The sequence below is a fragment of the Cherax quadricarinatus genome, chromosome 3 (assembly GCF_038502225.1).
Source record: "Cherax quadricarinatus isolate ZL_2023a chromosome 3, ASM3850222v1, whole genome shotgun sequence".
Taxonomy (NCBI): domain Eukaryota; kingdom Metazoa; phylum Arthropoda; class Malacostraca; order Decapoda; family Parastacidae; genus Cherax; species Cherax quadricarinatus.
In genome coordinates, this window is record NC_091294.1 from 22,811,809 (window position 1) to 22,832,204 (window position 20,396).

The 20,396-nt window shown below is 40.7% G+C and overlaps 1 protein-coding gene across 4 annotated transcripts in view; it reads left to right on the plus strand.

Moving 5' to 3' along the window:
* LOC128706606 (uncharacterized) overlaps positions 1–20,396 on the plus strand; it is a 168,921-nt gene that overhangs the window by 107,134 nt on the left and 41,391 nt on the right. For all 4 annotated transcript variants that reach the window (XM_070090780.1, XM_070090791.1, XM_070090789.1 and 1 more), the window contains 3 exons: positions 2,720–2,898; positions 15,090–15,230; positions 16,521–16,674. In XM_070090780.1, coding sequence (XP_069946881.1) covers positions 2,720–2,898; positions 15,090–15,230; positions 16,521–16,674 — 474 coding nt within the window. The remainder of the gene's footprint in view (positions 1–2,719; positions 2,899–15,089; positions 15,231–16,520; positions 16,675–20,396) is intronic.

Consider the following 20,396-nt stretch of genomic DNA (forward strand, 5'->3'; position numbering starts at 1 on the left):
GCCAAACTACAAGAAAGGGGACTACACAGGAATGAGGAACTTCCTGAACGGGGTTCAGTGGGACAGAGAACTGGCAGGGAAGCCAGTTAATGAGATGATGGAATATGTAGCAACAAAATGCAAGGAGGCTGAGGAGAGGTTTGTACCCAAGGGTAACAGGAATAATGAAAAAGCCAGGATGAGCCCATGGTTTACCCAAAGGTGCAGGGAGGCAAAAACGAAGTGTGCTAGGGAATGGAAGAAATATAGAAGGCAAAGGACCCAGGAGAATAAGGAGAGCAGTTGTAGAGCCAGAAACGAATATGCACAGATAAGAAGGGAGGCCCAAAGACAATATGAAAATGACATAGCAGCGAAAGCCAAATCTGACCTGAAACTGTTGTACAGCCACATCAGGAGGAAAACAACAGTCAAGGACCAGGTAATCAGGCTAAGGAAGGAAGGGGGAGAGACAACAAGAAATGACCGTGAAGTATGTGAGGAACTCAACAAGAGATTCAAAGAAGTGTTCACAGAGGAGACACAAGGGGCTCCAGAAAGACGGAGAGGTGGGGCACACCACCATGTGCTGGACACAGTACACACAACTGAGGAAGAAGTGAAGAGGCTTCTGAGTGAGCTAGATACCTCAAAGGCAATGGGGCCAGATAACATCTCCCCATGGGTATTGAGAGAGGGAGCAGAGGCGCTATGTGTACCCCTAACAGCAATATTCAATACATCTATCGAAACAGGGAGATTGCCTGAGGCATGGAAGACAGCAAATGTAGTCCCAATCTTTAAAAAAGGAGACAGACATGAAGCATTAAACTACAGACCAGTGTCACTGACATGTATAGTATGCAAAATCATGGAGAAGATTATCAGGAGAAGAGTGGTGGAACACCTAGAAAGGAATGATCTCATCAACAGCAGCCAACATGGTTACAGGGACGGGAAATCCTGTGTCACAAACCTACTGGAGTTCTATGACATGGTGACAGCAGTAAGACAAGAGAGAGAGGGGTGGGTGGATTGCATATTCTTGGACTACAGGAAGGCGTTTGACACAGTTCCACACAAGAGATTGGTGCAAAAACTGGAGGACCAAGCAGGGATAACAGGGAAGGCACTACAGTGGATCAGGGAATACTTGTCAGGAAGACAGCAGCGAGTCATGGTACGTGGCGAGGTGTCAGAGTGGGCACCTGTGACCAGCGGGGTCCCACAGGGGTCAGTCCTAGGACCAGTGCTGTTTCTGGTATTTGTGAATGACATGACGGAAGGAATAGACTCTGAGGTGTCCCTGTTTGCAGATGACGTGAAGTTGATGAGAAGAATTCACTCGATCGAAGACCAGGCAGAACTACAAAGGGATCTGGACAGGCTGCAGACCTGGTCCAGCAATTGGCTCCTGGAGTTCAATCCCACCAAGTGCAAAGTCATGAAGATTGGGGAAGGGCAAAGAAGACCGCAGACGGAGTACAGTCTAGGGGGCCAGAGACTACAAACCTCACTCAAGGAAAAAGATCTTGGGGTGAGTATAACACCAGGCACATCTCCTGAAGCGCACATCAACCAAATAACTGCTGCAGCATATGGGCGCCTAGCAAACCTCAGAACAGCATTCCGACATCTTAATAAGGAATCGTCCAGGACCCTGTACACCGTGTACGTTAGGCCCATATTGGAGTATGCGGCACCAGTTTGGAACCCACACCTAGCCAAGCATGTAAAGAAACTAGAGAAAGTGCAAAGGTTTGCAACAAGACTAGTCCCAGAGCTAAGAGGTATGTCCTATGAGGAGAGGTTAAGGGAAATCAACCTGACGACACTGGAGGACAGGAGAGATAGGGGGGACATGATAACGACTTACAAAATACTGAGAGGAATTGACAAGGTGGACAAAGACAGGATGTTCCAGAGACTGGACACAGTAACAAGGGGACACAGTTGGAAGTTGAAGACACAGATGCCTCAACTGCCTCCCAGCACACATAAGGGGGATTACCAACAGACCCCTGGCAGTCTTCAAGCTGGCACTGGACAAGCACCTAAAGTCAGTTCCTGATCAGCCGGGCTGTGGCTCGTACGTTGGTTTGCGTGCAGCCAGCAGCAACAGCCTGGTTGATCAGGCGCTGATCCACCAGGAGGCCTGGTCACAGACCGGGCCGCGGGGGCGTTGACCCCCGAAACTCTCTCCAGGTAAACTCCAGGTAAAGGGATGTTAGGAAGTATTTCTTCAGCCACAGAGTTGTCAGGAAGTGGAATAGTTTGGGAAGCGATGTAGTGGAGTCAGGATCCATACATAGCTTTAAGCAGAGGTACGATAAAGCTCATGGTTCAGGGAGAGTGACCTAGTAGCGACCAGTGAAGAGGCGGGGCCAGGAGCTTGGACTCGACCCCTGCAACCTCAACTAGGTGAGTACAACTAGGTGAGTACACACACACACACACACACACACACACACACACACGCATGCACGCACGCACGCACACAGTTACTATGTGTTCACTCTTTATTCATTATTCATAATAAGTGTCATTGTTGTTATCAACATTGCTTTGTTTAACTCAAGAATGGCTGTCCACCTGTACTTGTGTATGTTTTTTCTTTCATTCCATTGCCAGTTAATACATATTTTAAAAAAATCATTATATTTTTGCAACTAAAGCCATTTTGAGAATATTATTTTGTTCACATACAAAAATATTATTAAGAGTACAGTATGTTTTGCAGAAATGGTTGGCCAGATCCATGCTGCCCAGAAAGTACGGGACGAGGCCATGATGTCGAGAATTAAACTTGCTAATGAGGAGCGAGATGCAGCTATCACTCATAGCAGGGCTATGATGGACAGGTTGAGTCTGTCACCACGGGGAACTGCTGCGCCTGCTACTAATATTGACGTTGAGCAAGTAGGTTGACACCTGTTGCTTGTTTATACCTTAGAAAACGAAAGGTATCTTGTGACAGATTATTCTACATCTGTTGTTCAATAATCAGTTTTTCTCTCTTATCTTGTGTAAATATAAATATTTGGGCACTCATATAAATATTTGCGCACTCACTGTGTGCCATATGAAAAAAATTGGGGACGCCTGGGTACCATATGCTCTTTTTTCCTATTAAAAAAAAAACCATTTTTTTTTTCTCAAAATTTGGGACGCTACGCGAGAGAACGTACATATACATTTGGACCGTTTAAGGGTTAATTTAGTAAGACATGGAGAAACCAAAATGGAGGTTGAAACTGCAGAAACATGAAGCAAGTTGTGATGCTCATACTATCAAAATAATGCAGGACAGTGTTGTTCAGTGGTACTACATCATAGCTCACAAAATGACCTTAAGTACTGTGTGCAAGGTGCACATCATACATCTGTTCTTATCACAACATAATAGGGGCACTCAGCTGGGGGATCCAAGATAACAGTAGTAATAATTATCAACCTACTAAACAGCAAGAGACCATGGCAGGAATATGAGGACAATAACAGGACAGGGGTGACCACAGTAACATAGACTAGGAAAGTGGAGGCACGTGGAGGGATAGAAACATGGAGAGCTAAGCTGTTGGAGGTGGTGGTGGAAAACTCCATGTGTCATCACATCAGGGATGCAACTCGGGAGAGAGGAGGGGATGTACTAACAAGGCTGGATTTTTTGTTCACCCGAAGTGACTGATGGTGAGGACATTGATTATGAGAGGTCCCTTGATGCTAGCAGCCATGAAGTACTGAGGGTTGCATACCTTGGTGCTAGCAACCACTCAGTGCTGAGGTTTGCATACCTTGGTGCTAGCAACCACTTGGTGCTGAGGTTTGCATACCTTGGTGCTAGCAACCACACAGTGCTGAGGTTTGCATGCCTTGGTGCTAGCAACCATGCAGTGCTGAGGTTTGCATACCTTGGTGCTAGCAACCATGCAGTGCTGAGGTTTGCATTCCTTGGTGCTAGCAACCACACAGTGCTGAGGTTTGCATACCTTGGTGCTAGCCACCACACATTGCTGTGGTTTGCATGTCTTGTGGAAGTGGATGTAGTGAGGAATAGAGTATTCAGGAAGTGACAAATCTAACTTCAAAAGTGGAGACTATGATGGTATGAGGCAATTCCTAAGCAGAGTGCCATGGGAAAGAGAGCTAGAAGGAAAGGCAGCAAATGAAATGATGGAAAAGGTTGCTGTAAAGTGCTGGGAGGCAGAGGAGAAATTTATACCCAGAAGTAGAAGAGGCACAGGCAAGAACAAATGAGCCCATGATTTACCCAGAGGTGCAGGGAGGCAAAAGCTAAAAGTGTGAGAGCATGGAAGACACATAGGAAGCAAAGAGTGATTCAAAATTCACTCATTCATAGATGACTTCTTATTGTATATAATGCCAAGTCCACTTTCTTCACTACTACCCTGATGAAAATGTGAAAATACCACCGAGCTCTCTAGCATATGCCATGGCTGTTTAATGATAAACTATTAGAAATAATTTCTGTACTCACTGTCATGGGTGTTGCCAATTGATGTTCTGCAAGAAAATGACAAAACTGACACAACCAAACATTTTTGGGGGCACATTATATGTACTTTTCTCCATGGGGAAGTGGACCAGAATTCTTCCTTAGTAAGCCACGCTGGGGGCAAGGGGCTAGTAACCCTTTCTTCTGTATAGATTACCAAATTTTAACCCTTTGGGAGTTTCGGACGTACTAGTACGGCTTACGACCCAGGGTTTTTGACGCACTAGTACGCCTAAATTCTAGCGCCATCAAATCTAGTGAGAGAAAGCTGGTAGGCCTACATATGAAAGAATGGGTCTATGTGGTCAGTGTGTGCAGTATAAAAAAAATCCTGCAGCACACAGTGCGTAATAAGAAAAAAAAAACTTTCACCGTGTTTTTGGATTAAAACAGCAACTTTGCACTGTATTTTCATATGGTATTTATTGTTGTATTCTAGTTTTCCTGGTCTCATTTTATAGAATGGAAGACATATTACAGAAATTGAGATGATTTTGACTGGTGTTACAATGAACAGTACCTTGAAATTGAGCTCAAAGTAGCAGAAATGTTTGATTTTTACCAAAGTTCAAAAGTAAATAAATCATGCCAAGCGTCCAATACACATCAACTGGTGAGTCTAATATTCTTTCACAAGTGCGCTGATATTATTTATACCATTTCTACACTAATGCAATAGTCTGCATAACAGTAAATCTTATTTGTTTTGTAAGAATAAAAATTCAAAGTGGAAAGCCAAAGAAATATAAGAGGGGCCTGGGGGATGTGACTAATGAACAGAGAACTTGTTACTTTAGTGCCAGGAATGTCTTTCTTGTTTATTCTGGACCCTATTCAGAAATTGGCATCTTTTGAAATTTGTGTGAAATTGGCAAAATTACTAAATTCTGACCACTTTATTGGATAGTTGAAATCGGTAAATGGGCGTTTTTTTGTATTCATTTGATAGAAAAATGGAGTTCTAGCAAAGTAGTTATGATTTTTGTCGACTAGTACACTGGAATTGGCTGAAAATAGGGCTCAAAGTGGGCAAAATCGCCGATGCGTGAACATCGTCGAGACCGCTAACTTCGTGAGAGCATAATTCCGTAAGTTTTCCTTCAAATTTCATAATTTTGGTGTCATTATGATCGGGAAAAGATTCTCTATCTTTTCATAAGAAATAATAATTTTTTTTTTTAAATTTGGCTGACCCTGAGAACAAGTCTCTGAGAGGACCTGCCGACCCCCAAAGGGTTAAAAGAAAAACATTCGTTTTTCTTCTTAGGTCATGAGGGAGCCTTCACCATATTCAACTTCAATAACAAAAACTTATGGTAGGGCCAAATCAACTATGTCCTGAATGAAATAAACTGGGAAGACATCCTGTGCAACATGAATCCAAACCTATGTCTAGAAAAAATTAACTCTGTGGCACGTGAGGTATGTTTAATGCATATTCCTTTAACCCTTTGAGGGCCAAGACCCCTGTTCGCAAACCTACTCCCAAGGTCGAAGAATTAAAAAAAAAAAAATTCTTATGAAATGAAAGAATTTTTTTCCAAAGGTAATGAAACCAAAATCACAAAATTTGATGGAAAACTCATGGAATTACGCTCTCGCGAAGTTAGCGGTTTCAGCAATATTTATGCATCAGTGATTTCGCCCACTTTGAACTCTATTTTATTACAATTCCATTGTTTCAGTCGACCAAACTCATAGCTGTTTAACTAGAAATCCTTTTATTCTATCGATTGAGTACAAGAAACTGCTCATTTACCTACTTCAACTACGCAATAAAGTGATCAGAAATTACTAATTTGGCCAATTTCACACAAAATTCAGGAAAAAGCCAATTTCAAAATAGTGTTCAGAATAAATAACGTAGACATTCCTGGCACTAAAATAACATTTTCTCTGTTCATTAGTCGCAGCTCCAGGACCCTCTTATATTACTCTTGCTTTTTATTTTGAATTTTTATTCACACATAAAATAGAAGATTTATTCAGACTACTGCATAATGGTAATAATTGTATTAATAATGTCAGTGCATTTGTGAGTGCATATTAGACTGGTTAATTGATGTGTATCGGACGCGTGACATGTTTTGTTTACTCTTGAACGTTGGCAAAAATCAAATATTTCTGCTATTTTCAGCTGAATTTTAAGCTACTTTTAGCCGTAAACCATTAAAAGTCATCTCTTTTTCTGTAATATATCTTCATTCCTATCAAATGAGACCAAGAGACCAAATATACAACCATAAAAACCATACAAAAATACACTGCAAAGTCACTGTTTTACATCAAAAACACAGTTGCAGTTTTTTTTCTCATGCACTACATGCTACAGTGCATACTGGCAGGCACATCATCTGAAGGGACTAGAAGACACAGACCAGCCAGACTATGGGAAACAAAAGAGAGGAGCCACAACCTCTCCAGGGACAGAGGTTTTTTTTAGGGCCAGAAGGGAAAAAAGACTGGCAAGAAATGACAATAATCCTACACCACCTGAAAACACTTCTGGAGCGGAGGCACGGCCATTGGCCTCTACCTCAGAACATGGATATTAGAGCCAGCAAATAAAACCTCCTTAAATTCCACCAATATGACATTTGTCTTTGCAAACATACAGGGTCTAAAGCCGTCAAAAAACAACAAAATTCCTTATATCAAGGGACTGCTCATGGAGTCAAATGCAGTGTTTGCAGCATTCACAGAGACCCACATAAAGGATCACTATGACAATGAAATATGGATCCCAGGTTATAACCTATTCTGATGTGACAGACTAAACAGGCAACAAGGGGGGGCTTGGCCTGTATGTCATAGAGTCGCTCATTTGCACAGAACTACTAAACACCTCAAATGATGTAGTTGAAGTTTTGGCGGTAAAGATCGAAAACCAAAACCTTGTCATTGTGGTAGTACACAAGCCTCCAGATGCAACTTCCCAGCAGTTCCAAGAGCAGCTTGAGAAAATTGAACACTGGAAAATCTCCCAATTCCTGCCCCAAACATCTTACTGCTAGGAGATTTCAACCTGAGACATCTAAAATGGAGGAGTATAGCAAACAATGTTTCAGCAGAGATTACCCCAGGAGGCAGCTCAGATGAAAATTCACACACACACGAACTACTAAATTTCTGCAACAAATTCACCTTAAACCAGCAAATAGTAGAGTCTACAAAGACTAGAAAATACGCTGGACCTCATCTTCACTAATGACTATCTGATACGTAATATAACTGTATCAAAGACAATTCACTCAGATCACAACATAATAGAGGTACAGACATGTGTGCACAGGGCTCTGGACCAGCAAAATGTGAGCAGTCATGAAGGTCTCTTCACGAAATTCAATTTCAATAACAAAAACATGCAATGGGATCAAGTAAACCATGTCCTAAATGAAACAAGTTGGGAAGATATTCTAAACAACACGGATCCAAACATTTGCCTTGAAAAAATTAATTCTGTGGTTCTTGAGATCTGCTCAAAACACATTCCATTAAGAAAAAGAAAGAGAAGATGTAAAGTAGAAAGAGAAAGACGTTTCCTATACAGCTGAAGGCGAAGAGTCACAGCTGAGTGGGGTCAGTATATCTGAAATACGAAGGGAAGCACTAGTCATTGAAATTGCAAATACCAAACTTAAGCTGAAGGAATCTTATAGGAGACAAGAATCACAGGAAGTACTAAAAGCCATAAAGGAAATTGAAAAAAAAATGAAATACTTCTTCTCTTATGCCAAATCTAAGGGAAAACACATCCAGTATTAGGCCCCTGCTTAGGCAGGATGGGGCATACACAGATGATAGCCAAGAAATGAGTGAGATACTAAAGTCCCAATATGACTCAGTGTTCAGTGATCCACTGCCCACTCTAAGGGTCGACAATCCAAATGAATTCTTTATGAACAAAACCCAAAATTTGGTCATCCCAAAACTCTTGGATATTATTCTAACTCCACAAGATTTTGAAGAGGCAATTAATGACATGCCTATGCACTCTGTCCCAGGCCCAGACTCGTGGAACTCCGTGTTCATCAAGAATTGCAAGAAGCCGCTATCGCGTGCCTTCAGCATTTTATGGAGAGGGAGCATGGACACGGGTCATCCCACACACACTAAAAACAACATAGCCCCACTCCACAAAGGTGGCAGTAAAGCAATTGCAAAGAACTACAGACCGATAGCGATAACATCCCATATCATAAAAATCTTTGAGAGGGTTCTAAGAAGCACCTAGATACCCATCAATTACACAACTCAGGGCAACACGGGTTTAGAGCAGGCCACTCCTGCCTGTCCCAGCTACTGGACCACTATGACAAGGTCCTGGATGCTGTAGAGGATAAATAAAATACAGATGTATACACAGACTTTGCAAAAGCTTTCGATAAGTGTGACCATGGTGTAATGGCACACAAAATGTGTAATAAAGGAATAATAGGAAAAGTTGGTAGATGGATCTACAACTTCCTGACAAATAGAACACAAAGAGTGATAGTAAAAAGAGTAAAGTTCCAGGCAGCCATGGTAAAAAGCTCTGTTCCCCAAGGCACAGTACTCGTTCCCATTCTATTCCTCATCCTCATTTCTGACATAGACAGAGATGTAAGCCATAGCTCCGTGTCTTCCTTTGCGGATGACACCTGGATCACCATGGCAGTGACCTCCATTGAAGACACCGTGAGACTCCAAGCGGACATCAACCAAATCTTCGAATGGGCTACTCAAAACAATATGAAGCTCAACGAGGAGAAGTTTCAACTACTCAGATATGGAAAACTTAAAGAAATTAAAAATGTGTCAGGGTATACCACAAATTCTAGCCATACAATAGAGTGGAAAAGTAATGTAAAGGACCTGGGAGTGATAATGTCAGAGATCTCGCCTTCAAAGACCACAACAATGTATCTACCTCATCCGCTAGGAAAATGATAGGATGGATAATGAGAACCTTCAAAACTAGGGATGCCAAGCCCATGATGATTTTCTTCAAATCCCTTGTGCTCTCTAGGCTGGAATACTGCTGTACACTAACAGCCTCCTTCAAGGCTGGTGACATTGCAGACTTGGAGAGTGTACAAAGAACTTTCATAGCACACACAAGTGCGATAAGGCACCTAAACTACTGGGAATGGTTGAAGGTCCTTGATCTGTATTCCCTCGAACGCAGGAGAGAGATACATGATAATATACACTTGGAAAGTCCTGGAGGGATTGGTACCAAACCTGCACACGAAAATCACTCCATATGAAAGCAAAAGACTCGGCTGGAGATGCAACATCCCCCCGATGAAAAGCAGGGGCACCACGAGTACACTGAGATACAACACAATAAATGTCTGGGGTCCAAGACTGTTCAGTTGCCTCCCAGCATGCATAAGGAGGATTACCAATAGACCCCTGGCTGTCTCCAAGAAGGCACTGGACAGACACTTAAAGTCAGTACCTGACCAACCAGGCTGTGGTTTGTACGTCAGCTTGCATGCGGCCAGCAGTAACAGCCTGGTTGATCAGATCCTGATCCACCATGAGGCCTGGTCTCAGACCGGGCCGCAGGGGCGTTGACCCCTGAAACCCTCTCCAGGTAAACTCCAGGTAAACTGACTATGCAGATTCATTTTCTCATATATAGGCCTACCAACTTTCTCCCACAAGATTGGAAGCCACTAGAATTTTGGCGTAGTTTTACAGGACCGACCCTGGCGTCAAAGCTGTAATTTTACAGGACTGACCCTGAAAGGGTTAAGGAAAAGGAAGAAAAGATGTAAACTAGAAAAAGAGAGGCACTCCCTATACAGGTGAAGGTGAAGAATTAGCGAGGCTGAAAGAGGCCAATATATCTGTAATACAAAGGGAGGCACTTGTCAGAGAAATAGCAAATATCAAACTTAAGGTAAAGGAATCTTACAGAAGACAAGAAATGCACGAAGAACTAAAAGCATAAATGAAATTGAAAGAAACCTAAAATATTTCTTTTCTTATGCCAAATGTAGGTCGAGAACAATATCCAGTATTAGGCCCCTGCTTAAATGAGAATGGTCTTACACAGATGACAGCAAGGAAATGAGCGAGTTACTCAAATCCCAGTATGACTCAGTTTTTAGTGAGCCGCTAACCAGGCTAAGAGTCAAAGACCTAAATGAATTTTTTAGGACCAAGACTCAGAATTTGGTAGTTTCACACTTCTCTGATATTATCCTAACACCATATGACTTGGCAAAGGCAGTACATGACATGCCCATGCACTCTGCCCCAGGCCCAGATTCGTGGAACTCAGTGTTCATCAAGAACTGCAAGATGCCCCTTTCATGTGCTTTTAGCATTCTGTGGAGAGGGAACATGGACATAGCTGCTAAAAGCAATGCATAGCCCTACTCTATAAAGGGGGCAGTAAAGCAATAGCCAAGAACCACAGACCAGTAGCACTAACATTGCACATAATAAAAATCTTTGAATGGGTTTTAAGAAGCAAGATTGCCACTCATCTAGATGCTCATCAGTTGCACAAGCCAGGGCAACATGGGTTTAAAACAGGTTGCTCCTGCCTGTTCCAACTACTGGACCACTATGACAAGGTCCCAAATGCCCTAGAAGACAAACAAAATGCAGTTGTAGTATACACAGACTTTGCAAAAGCCTTCGACAAGTGTGACCATGGTATAATAGCACACAAAATGCATGATAAAGGAATAACAGGAAAAGTTGGTAGATGGATCTATAATTTCCTAACAAATAGAACACAAAGAGTAGTAGTCAACAGAGTAAAGTCCGAGGCAGCTACTGTGAAAAGCTCTGTTCCACAAGACACAGTACAGTGGACCCCCGCATAACGATTACCTCCGAATGCGACCAATTATGTAAGTGTATTTATGTAAGTGCGTTTGTACATGTATGTTTGGGGGTCTGAAATGGACTAATCTACTTCACAATATTTCTTATGGGAACAAATTCGGTCAGTACTGGCACCTGAACATACTTCTGGAGTGAAAAAATATCGTTAACCGGGGGTCCACTGTACTTGCTCCCATCTTGTTTCTCATCCTCATATCTGATATAGACAGGGATGTAAGCCACAGCACCATGTCTTCCTTTGCAGATGACATCTGAATTTGCATAACACCTGAATTTGAAGACACTGCAAGAATCCTGGCGGACATCAACCAAATCTTTAGATGGGCTGCAGAAAACAATGTGAAGTTCAATGAAGAGAAATTTCAATTACTCCGATAAGAAAACATGAAGAAATTAAAACCATATCAGAGTATAAAACAAATTCCAACCACACAATAGAGCAAAAAACTAATGTAAAATACCTGGGAGTGATAATGTCAGAGGCTCTCACTTTCAAATACCACAACATTGTATCTACCACATCTAGAAAAGTGACAGGATGGATAATGAGAGCCTTCAAAACTAGGGATGAAATTGCTAACCTAGAAAATGTACAGAGAACCTTCACGGCACACGTAAGTATGATAAAACACTTAAATTACTGGGAACGGTTGAAGTTCCTCGACTTGTATTCCCTGCAACACAGGTGGAAGAGGTACACTTGGAAAATCCTAGAGGAATTAGTACCAAATTTGCACACGAAAATCACTCCCCAATGACAAGCAGGGGCTCCACCTTCACGATAAGAGACAACACAATAAGTGTCAGGGGCCCAAGACTGTTCAACTGCCTCCCAGCATGCATAAGGGGGATTACCAGTAGACCCCTGGCTGTCTTCAAGAAGGCTCTGGACAATCACCTAAAGTCGGTACCTGATCAGCTGGGCTGTGGTTCGTGCGTCGGTTTATGTGCCGCTGACAGTAACAGCCTGGTTGATCAGGCCCTGATCCACCATGAGGCCTGGTCACAGACTGGGTTGTGGGGGCATTGACTCCTGAAACCTTCTCCAAGTATACTCCTGGTATGCCCTGCCTTGGTGGGATATAGCTGGTTTGTTGAAAAAAAAAATATATGTACCGTATGCCTTATAATATCATCATATCAAGCACACTATATATTTTAACTGAGGTATGAGTTATAATTAGGTTAGGAATTGTAATGTAGATAAGAATAAAGAGTGGATGTGTTCAGTGGCACAGCCACGGAGGGGAAGGGGTAAGGGTAGCTTAAGGGGCTATAGCTTTCCCAGATGCAAATTATCTAACTTAATTTTTCCAGTTAATGGCTAATTTTCACTGTTTTATATTGACTAGTGACTATGAAAGCATGATAGTTCGAGAAATTTCATATACTGAAAAATATATTCTTTTAAAAATGATTTCTTTGAATTTTTCAGCATCATGTGATTATTAAGCTCCTCCCTGATTGAAATCTTGGCTTAATGTACCCCATTCCCTCCCAGATTGAAATCTTGGCTTATGTACCTCATTCCCTCCCAGATTAAAATCTTGGCTTATGTACCTCATTCCCTCCCAGATTGAAATCTTGGCTTATGTACCCCTTTCCCTCCCAGATTGAAATCTTGGCTTATGTACCTCATTCCTTCCCAGATTGAAATCTTGGCTTATGTACCTCATTCCCTCCCAGATTGAAATCTTGGCTTATGTACCCCTTTCCCTCCCAGATTGAAATCTTGGCTTATGTATCTCATTCCCTCCCAGATTGAAATCTTGGCTTATTTACCTCATTCCCTCCCAGATTGAAATCTTGGCTTATATACCCCTTTCCTTCCCAGATTGAAATCTTGGCTCATGTACCTCATTCCTTCCCAGATTGAAATCTTGGCTTATGTACCCCATTTTGTCCCAGATTGAAATCTTGGCTTAACATACCCCCATCCTTCCCTTTCAGATTAAAATCTTGGCTTAACATACCCCCCTCCCTCTCTTCCAGACTGAAATCTTGGCTTAATGTACCCACCCTCCACTTTCAGATTGAAATCCTGGCTTAATGTACCCCCACTCCTTCCCTTCCAGATTGAGATCTTGGCTTAATGTATCCCCTCCGTCGCTTCCAAATTGAAATCTTGGCTTAACATACCCACCTCCCTTCTGTCCATACCAAAATCATGGCTGTGCCACTGAATGTGTTGTACAATACAGTGGAACCTCGGTTTTTGTTTGCCCCCGTTTCCATCAATTTTGGTTATTGACGACTTTTCGTCAAAATATTGTCTCTGTTTTCGTTCCTCACATCGGATTTCATCCGCTGTACCAAACATGTCTGCCTGCCGTGCGCACACAAAGCCTCCCATGCACGCATTCTGAGTCAGTGTGGCGTTGTTTCTTGGCGAGTGAACATTACCTTGCTCATTCATACGAAACATTTCGTAATAATCTATTGTTTTTTTGTGCTTGTTTATTGTGTGTGACTGCTAAATAAGCCACCATGGGGCCAAAGAAATTTCTGAGTGCCAGTCCTTTGATAAAGAAGGTGAAAAACATGATAGAATTCAAGGAAGAACTTGTTGAAAAGTACGAAAGTGGTGTATGTATGGTTGATCTCGCCAGGATGTATGGGAAGTCCTCATCAATGATCAATTCCATCCTGGCGAAGAAAAGAGAAATCAAGGAAGCTGATGTTGCGAAAAGGATGAGTGTGCTAACGAAACAGAGATTGCAAACAGTCGAAGATGTTGAAAAGTTGTTGTTGGTGTGGATAATGAAAAAGAGTTAGCGGGAGTTAGAGGGGAGAATGTGCCTTCTTCAGCAATTAAGGACATTTGTGCAAAGTGGAGTGAGGCGCAAGGTTTTGTGGATAAATATCATCCTAACAAAGCTGTTGCAATCCATGTCTGCAACATATTCAATGACAATGCCTTGTCCCATTTCAGGCAAATCTTAAAGAGACGCCAGAAACAGAGCTCTCTGGACAGATTTTTTGTGCGACAGGGGCACAGTGACTTTGAAGCTAGTGCCAGTAAAAGACAAAAAAGGGAAGTAACCCCGGATAGGGCCTTCATGCCTGAAGTCTTTATGGAAGGAGATTCCCCTTCCAAACAGTAACCTCTCTTTCCTCTCCCCTCCTCGCCGTATCCCATACGCCAACAAGAGTCTTCAATAAAGATAAGTGTGATGTTAAATGCTCATTTATCATTAAAATTAGCCATTTATATTTATTTCTCATTGTTTTCTGTATGTAAAACTATATTTATTCTCTATAAAATGTATTTTTTGTTAATACTTTTGGGTGTCTGGAATGGATTAATTAGATTTACATTATTTCTTATGGAAAATATTGCTTCAGTTTTCGTTGAATTCGGTTTTTGTCTGACTCTCTGGAACAGATTAAAAATCGAAAACCGAACTTTCACTGTACTTAAAGGTTTGAATGATGCACATGCTTAATTAAGATACTTAAATGAGGCAGTATTTTAAGTTTTTAAATTTATGAGCTTTGTACAAGCTTGGTGTGTGTGTATCTACATTACATTAAGTTTGTACGTACAATAGGTTGAATCATATGCTAGGCATGCCAGAGATATTTATTTGCTGTAGTGTTCAGGGGACCAGTTGCAAAATTATAACTAGAATAACAGTGTAGAGGTCAGTAGATACAAAAATAAACAGTAATGGGCTTTTAATATTCAATACTTGGATAAATATAAAGGCTTCATTCACTAGGTAACATTTCAAATCTTTTACAGGATCTTCCATCGGGTGGCAACAGTAGCTGCACTAGTTCCCCGAGACGTAGTGACAGACGTTATTGTAGGTCCAGTGATCATATACCCTCATCAGTTTCTTCAGGCACTGCCTGTACCTCTGTACCTCCAGCTTATACACAGGTACCAATGTTACTGGATTTTAAACATCTGTGGTGATGGCAGTTTTAGTGTTGGTATTTGGCTGTTCAATCACAGAAAATAGCTTGGTGTGTGCTTCTTTCCATTTCTGGTAAAAAAAAAATTTCTCAATTTTTGGTGTTAGTGGAAGTTGATTTTGAGCACAAATTTTATGAAGTTAGCAATTCTCCAAATTTTCCTAAAAGGAAAGTGAGGGAAGTCTGTCATTAGAATGTGGAAGATGCATAGTGCACAAACTGAACTTGGGGTATTTTATTGCATACAGCTCCAAGTCTCTTCGTACTGTATTGAACACTTGCATGTTAATTCAGAAGCATTCCTAAAATTATGATAGCTTTTTCAAAGTTTTCAACCACTTTTGCTTAACACTTTATACTGCATACACTGCTATTAAGCAAACTCCAGAATCAACAGGTAGTCCATCCTAAATACAGAATTTTGTTCCAATCAGTGACATAAGTGTGTTTTTCAAAATTTATTTTCTTGATAACCCCTTATCTTTAGGTGTGAAACAAATGCGTAACACCTACAACTGTTGTTATTATATTTTCAAGATATTCATTATATGGGTAGTGATTTTAGAGTTTTCCTTAGAGCATGCATTAATCTCGTATCTCACTAAGAGTCTCTGTAGATAAACAATGAGTTACAGATCAGTTAGGAATGACAACATTGGAGCTCAGGTTGTCATGTATTATCCTAAAGTCATAACTATTATTTTCTCAGCCATTTCTCACAGTGGTCTTAAAAGCAGATTTCTGACTCAGTTTCTTCTTCCTCTTGCCGGGTGGGTGCAGTAGTGAGTGGGTGGCTGGGCTGTGCTCTGCTCTGCTGCTGCTTCTCTGGTTTGCCGCCAAGCATGAGGCGGGTGTGTGTTGCATGTTGTGCTTCCTGAAACTGGCTCCCATCCTACTTGTCCTATCATTGCATGAAGGACACTACATGTATTAAGGTTTTCCTTATCTAAAATCAATATTACCTAGTGAATTTTAACTTTGTGTGATAATCTTAAATCTGTTCTATTTGCATACAGTGTTTTATAAATTTCCTATTTAAGTTTATTACCACTATAAAACTTACAAATCACTATTAAACTTATAGTGTGTATAACAAATTTGTTTATATTGTAACTTTCTATTTGTGATGTAAACAGACCTGCAACTTTCTTCGAGAAAATATTTTAATCATCAAGAGGCTTAGTAATCAAATTGTGGTGTTGAATGTAGCCAAATTTAGGAAAATGTGTGAGTAGTACAGTATGTGGGTAAACAGGGGTCGGAACAGAGGACCCTCGGTGACCGAGAATCTGCTACACTGGCTCAGCTGGCAACCCTGGAGGATGAACTACGTACACTACGCCTTGCAACGGCCATCCATCACACATTGCACGAAGGAGGTGATGGTGGTACTGCAGGAACAGCTGCAGGTATGTAGTGTTGTTGACTGTCATTCATTGTCTGAGGTTTGTCCTTTTTTTATCATTACCAAGAATTTTGGGGGCTAAATTTAGAGGAAATTAGAGATGTTAGTCATCTTTTATTGACACTTGCAGTTACATTTCATGAATATTGTCATATATAATTTGTGTTAGATGGGGTGAGACACTGGGAAGTAGTGTATAGTGACAGAAAAAAAACTTGACCCTCACCCATTTTTAAATAAAAATTTGTCTTTGAATGCCATAAAAAGTACATTAAAAGTTATATAATCTTTGACTATTTTGTTATCCTCCCATGACTTTGATTACTTCTTGCATGTGTCTGGGCATGGAGTCTGCTAAAGATAAATAATAAGCAATATCCAAAGCGACTTTTTCAGCTTTGGCACTGACAAGGTGTCTTACTTATTTAGGTCATCCTTCATTTTGAGATACACAAGCTTTATCAGATTTAATTCTGGGCTATTACCAGGCACTTTAATACTGTTATCAGTTAACCACTTTTAACTATTTTAGATGTGTGACTGGGCACATTGTCTTGTTTGAAAAAATTGCTGTCATGAATGTTAAATTGCTAATTTCAGATGACCCTCTAGTACTTCAATATATTTAATTTATTCATTGTTTTGTTCTTAGAAGGAAGAACAGGCCTGCCCTCCCGTTCTCACTAATGCAAACACCCTACACCATAATGGAGTATAAGTGTTCAACACTTCTCTATACTTGGGAGTCACCCCTTTATTACCACAGGGGTGATGAACTCACTCTGATCTATCTTGGATGTTCTCAACAAACATCACTTTCTTCCATTGTTCTGGACCCTAATTTTTTTTTTTTAACAAGTCGGCCATCTCCCACTGAGGCAGGGTGACCCAAAAAGAAAGAAAATCCCCAAAAAGAAAATACTTTCATCATTCAACACTTTCACCTCACTCACACATAATCACTGTTTTTGCAGAGGTGCTCAGAATACAACAGTTTAGAAGTACAGTGGACCCTCAGCTAACGATGGCATCAGCTAACATTTATTACAAAAGTTCAACCTCTTGGTAGTCGTAGCCTTTGGTACTAGTGGTTTTAGAGCTGTGTGCCATGAGCTAAGGTGGTTTATCTCCATCCTGTGGCATACGATCCTCACCGACATGTCTTTGAACAGGTTTGGGTGGGCTTTCTTTACTTCACATGATGAAATTGCAGGGTTCTGGGTCACTGGCCTTTTTGGTAACCAGTCAGTGACATAAGTATTCTTAGATTGACTAGGGATTGGTTTAAGAGCAGGAACCAAAGTGGCAAGAGACAGTTTACCCTTAAACTGTCCAAACGTAGATATGCGTTCGCATGCTTAGCGCTCCGAACGTAGATCTACATTTGATTTTTCATTGTTTCTTATGCAAAAAAAAGAAATCTACATTTGGAGCACTACACGTGCAAATGTAGAGCTACGTTTGGACAGTTTAAGGGTTAATAGCCGATTCAAATCACACTGTTCATCATGCTGTTTCTTAATGGAGATGTTCTCTTCTCTCAAGACCAACACACAAGCCTTTTCCTTAGAAAGGTAGCTCCAATGCATTTTCACAGAATGATAAAATAAACTGGGGTTAGGAAAACCAAAAATACACCTATAATTCACAAGAATCAACCACTCACTGCCTCTCTTGCACTTATACCAAGGATGATACAGGTTGCTGCCACACACGTTAGGCAGGCACATGAATGGTTCTTCTGCACTAGAAAAATATCTTTCCCCTTTTGATCGTCAGGTAATCTGGACATGGGGTAGGGTTTTTTGCTGACACTGTAATATTATTTTCTTAAATATTTGTTACAGTTTATCACATTTTTCTTGTGATGTAACTGCTGTATTGTGTTTCAGAGATAAACAAGTATGGTATTAATAATTGGATTAGTCTACTAGTCTGGATCACTGCTAGTGTTTATTAGCCTGTGGACTGTTTGTATTAGCCAATCCATGAAGCCCTCATATACAGTTTGACTACTTTCTAGTGCCAGGATAAGTATAATTGATGTTGCTAGGAGCTTGGCAGAAAAATTAAACATATTAAGTTACTTGAACTTTGTGTGTACTAATTTATGGTTGCAAAAAATTATTTGTTCCACCTTATATTGTCAATTTAGCTAGCTTAGGAGTAAGTATTAATAGTGTTAGTGTATGAGTATTGAACCTTTTGATGCTCGAAGTAAGATCATATGACCTGTGTTGACTAACTCTTATTCAGATAATTTGTAATATTGGCCTCTTATGTGTTCATATTAGAGTATCGGGGGAGTGTCCACCCTTGTAGATTGTGGTACTATTGAGTATTGGAGTGTATGGTAATAATATCTGTGCTGCTTTCTTGTGTATGTTGGTGTGTACAGCATTTTCATTTGGTCGCTTGCTTTGTTTTTGAGAGATTTAATTGTGGAGGTCATCTCAGAAGGAGAAGTTGCAGCCAAGTACAAAGATTTTTGGTAGTTGCATTAAGTGCAAAGTGATTCATTGATACAAAACAGCATGACTTGCAAAGGTAGAGGATGTAGCAGCTGCTGCCATTGTTGCTGCTGCTGCTGCTGCTGCTGCTGCCACTGTTGCTGCCGCTGCTGCTGCTGCCACTGTTGCTGCTGCTGCTGCTGCTGTCACTTTCATGGCCTCTGTTGCCCATTGATGCTTCTGCTCATTCTCTTTCTTTAGGCTAAAAGCTCACTCTCCTTGCATGTGTCAGTGAAATACACTCCCAGACCATGAAGACTCGTGCTGTTGCACACGTCTGCAGGTGGTCACCTTTGTTTTTTTGAGTACTATACAGAATTTCTAATCAAAAAGAGGCCTTTGACAGTTGCTGGTAATATAACTCCCTTTTTACTAAGTATACCTCTGCTCAGTTATATGGATTTTGATTATATTGTGCCAGTTTCTTCTAAAGATACAGTCCACAATTGAACTGGGAGGCCTGTATAATTTTTTTCTTTTCCTAATATTCCAGTGCTGTATTTTTTTAATGGCTGTAGATTTCCTTATTTTTGAGGGAAATGACCAACCAGTGTGTTAAAAATTGGAGAGCATTTATGTGAGCTATAAATCATTCAAATTTTTCAAGTAAATAAATTTCCTTGAAAATAATTTTGATAAAATCATAGTACATTACTGAAAAATTCAAAATTATAGTCTACCACAGCTCTAGTAACATTGATGGGCTCCTCTTACACTTTCATCTGTTACTACCTGTGAATACATTGATAGGATTTTTGTTTTTCTCTCAGGGGAACCCATAGTGCCTGCAGTCACATACAATTTCATAATACAGTTGTACCTCGGGATACGAACAACCCAAAACTCGAACAGTTATGTAATTGTATTTATGTAAGTGCTTTTGTAAGTGTATTTTTGGTGGTCTGAAACAGATTAATCTAATTTACATTATTCCTTATGGGAACAAATTCGTTTGATATTGGCACTTGAACAGCCTTCTGGAACGAAATAAATTCGTATCCCAAGGTACCACTGTATTTCTTAGGTCTTGCTATTATGCCTTAAAAATGTATTAAATCATACTACCGTACACGCAGTGGTTGCCCAGTGGCTGGGAATTTACTCTAACTTTATGTAATGTGCAGTTGTTCATGATATTATTTTCGAATATTTCAGTTTCCAGCAGTTTGAAAGTATGTTATCTTTTAGTAGCTAACACATTTCTTTTATTTTGTAG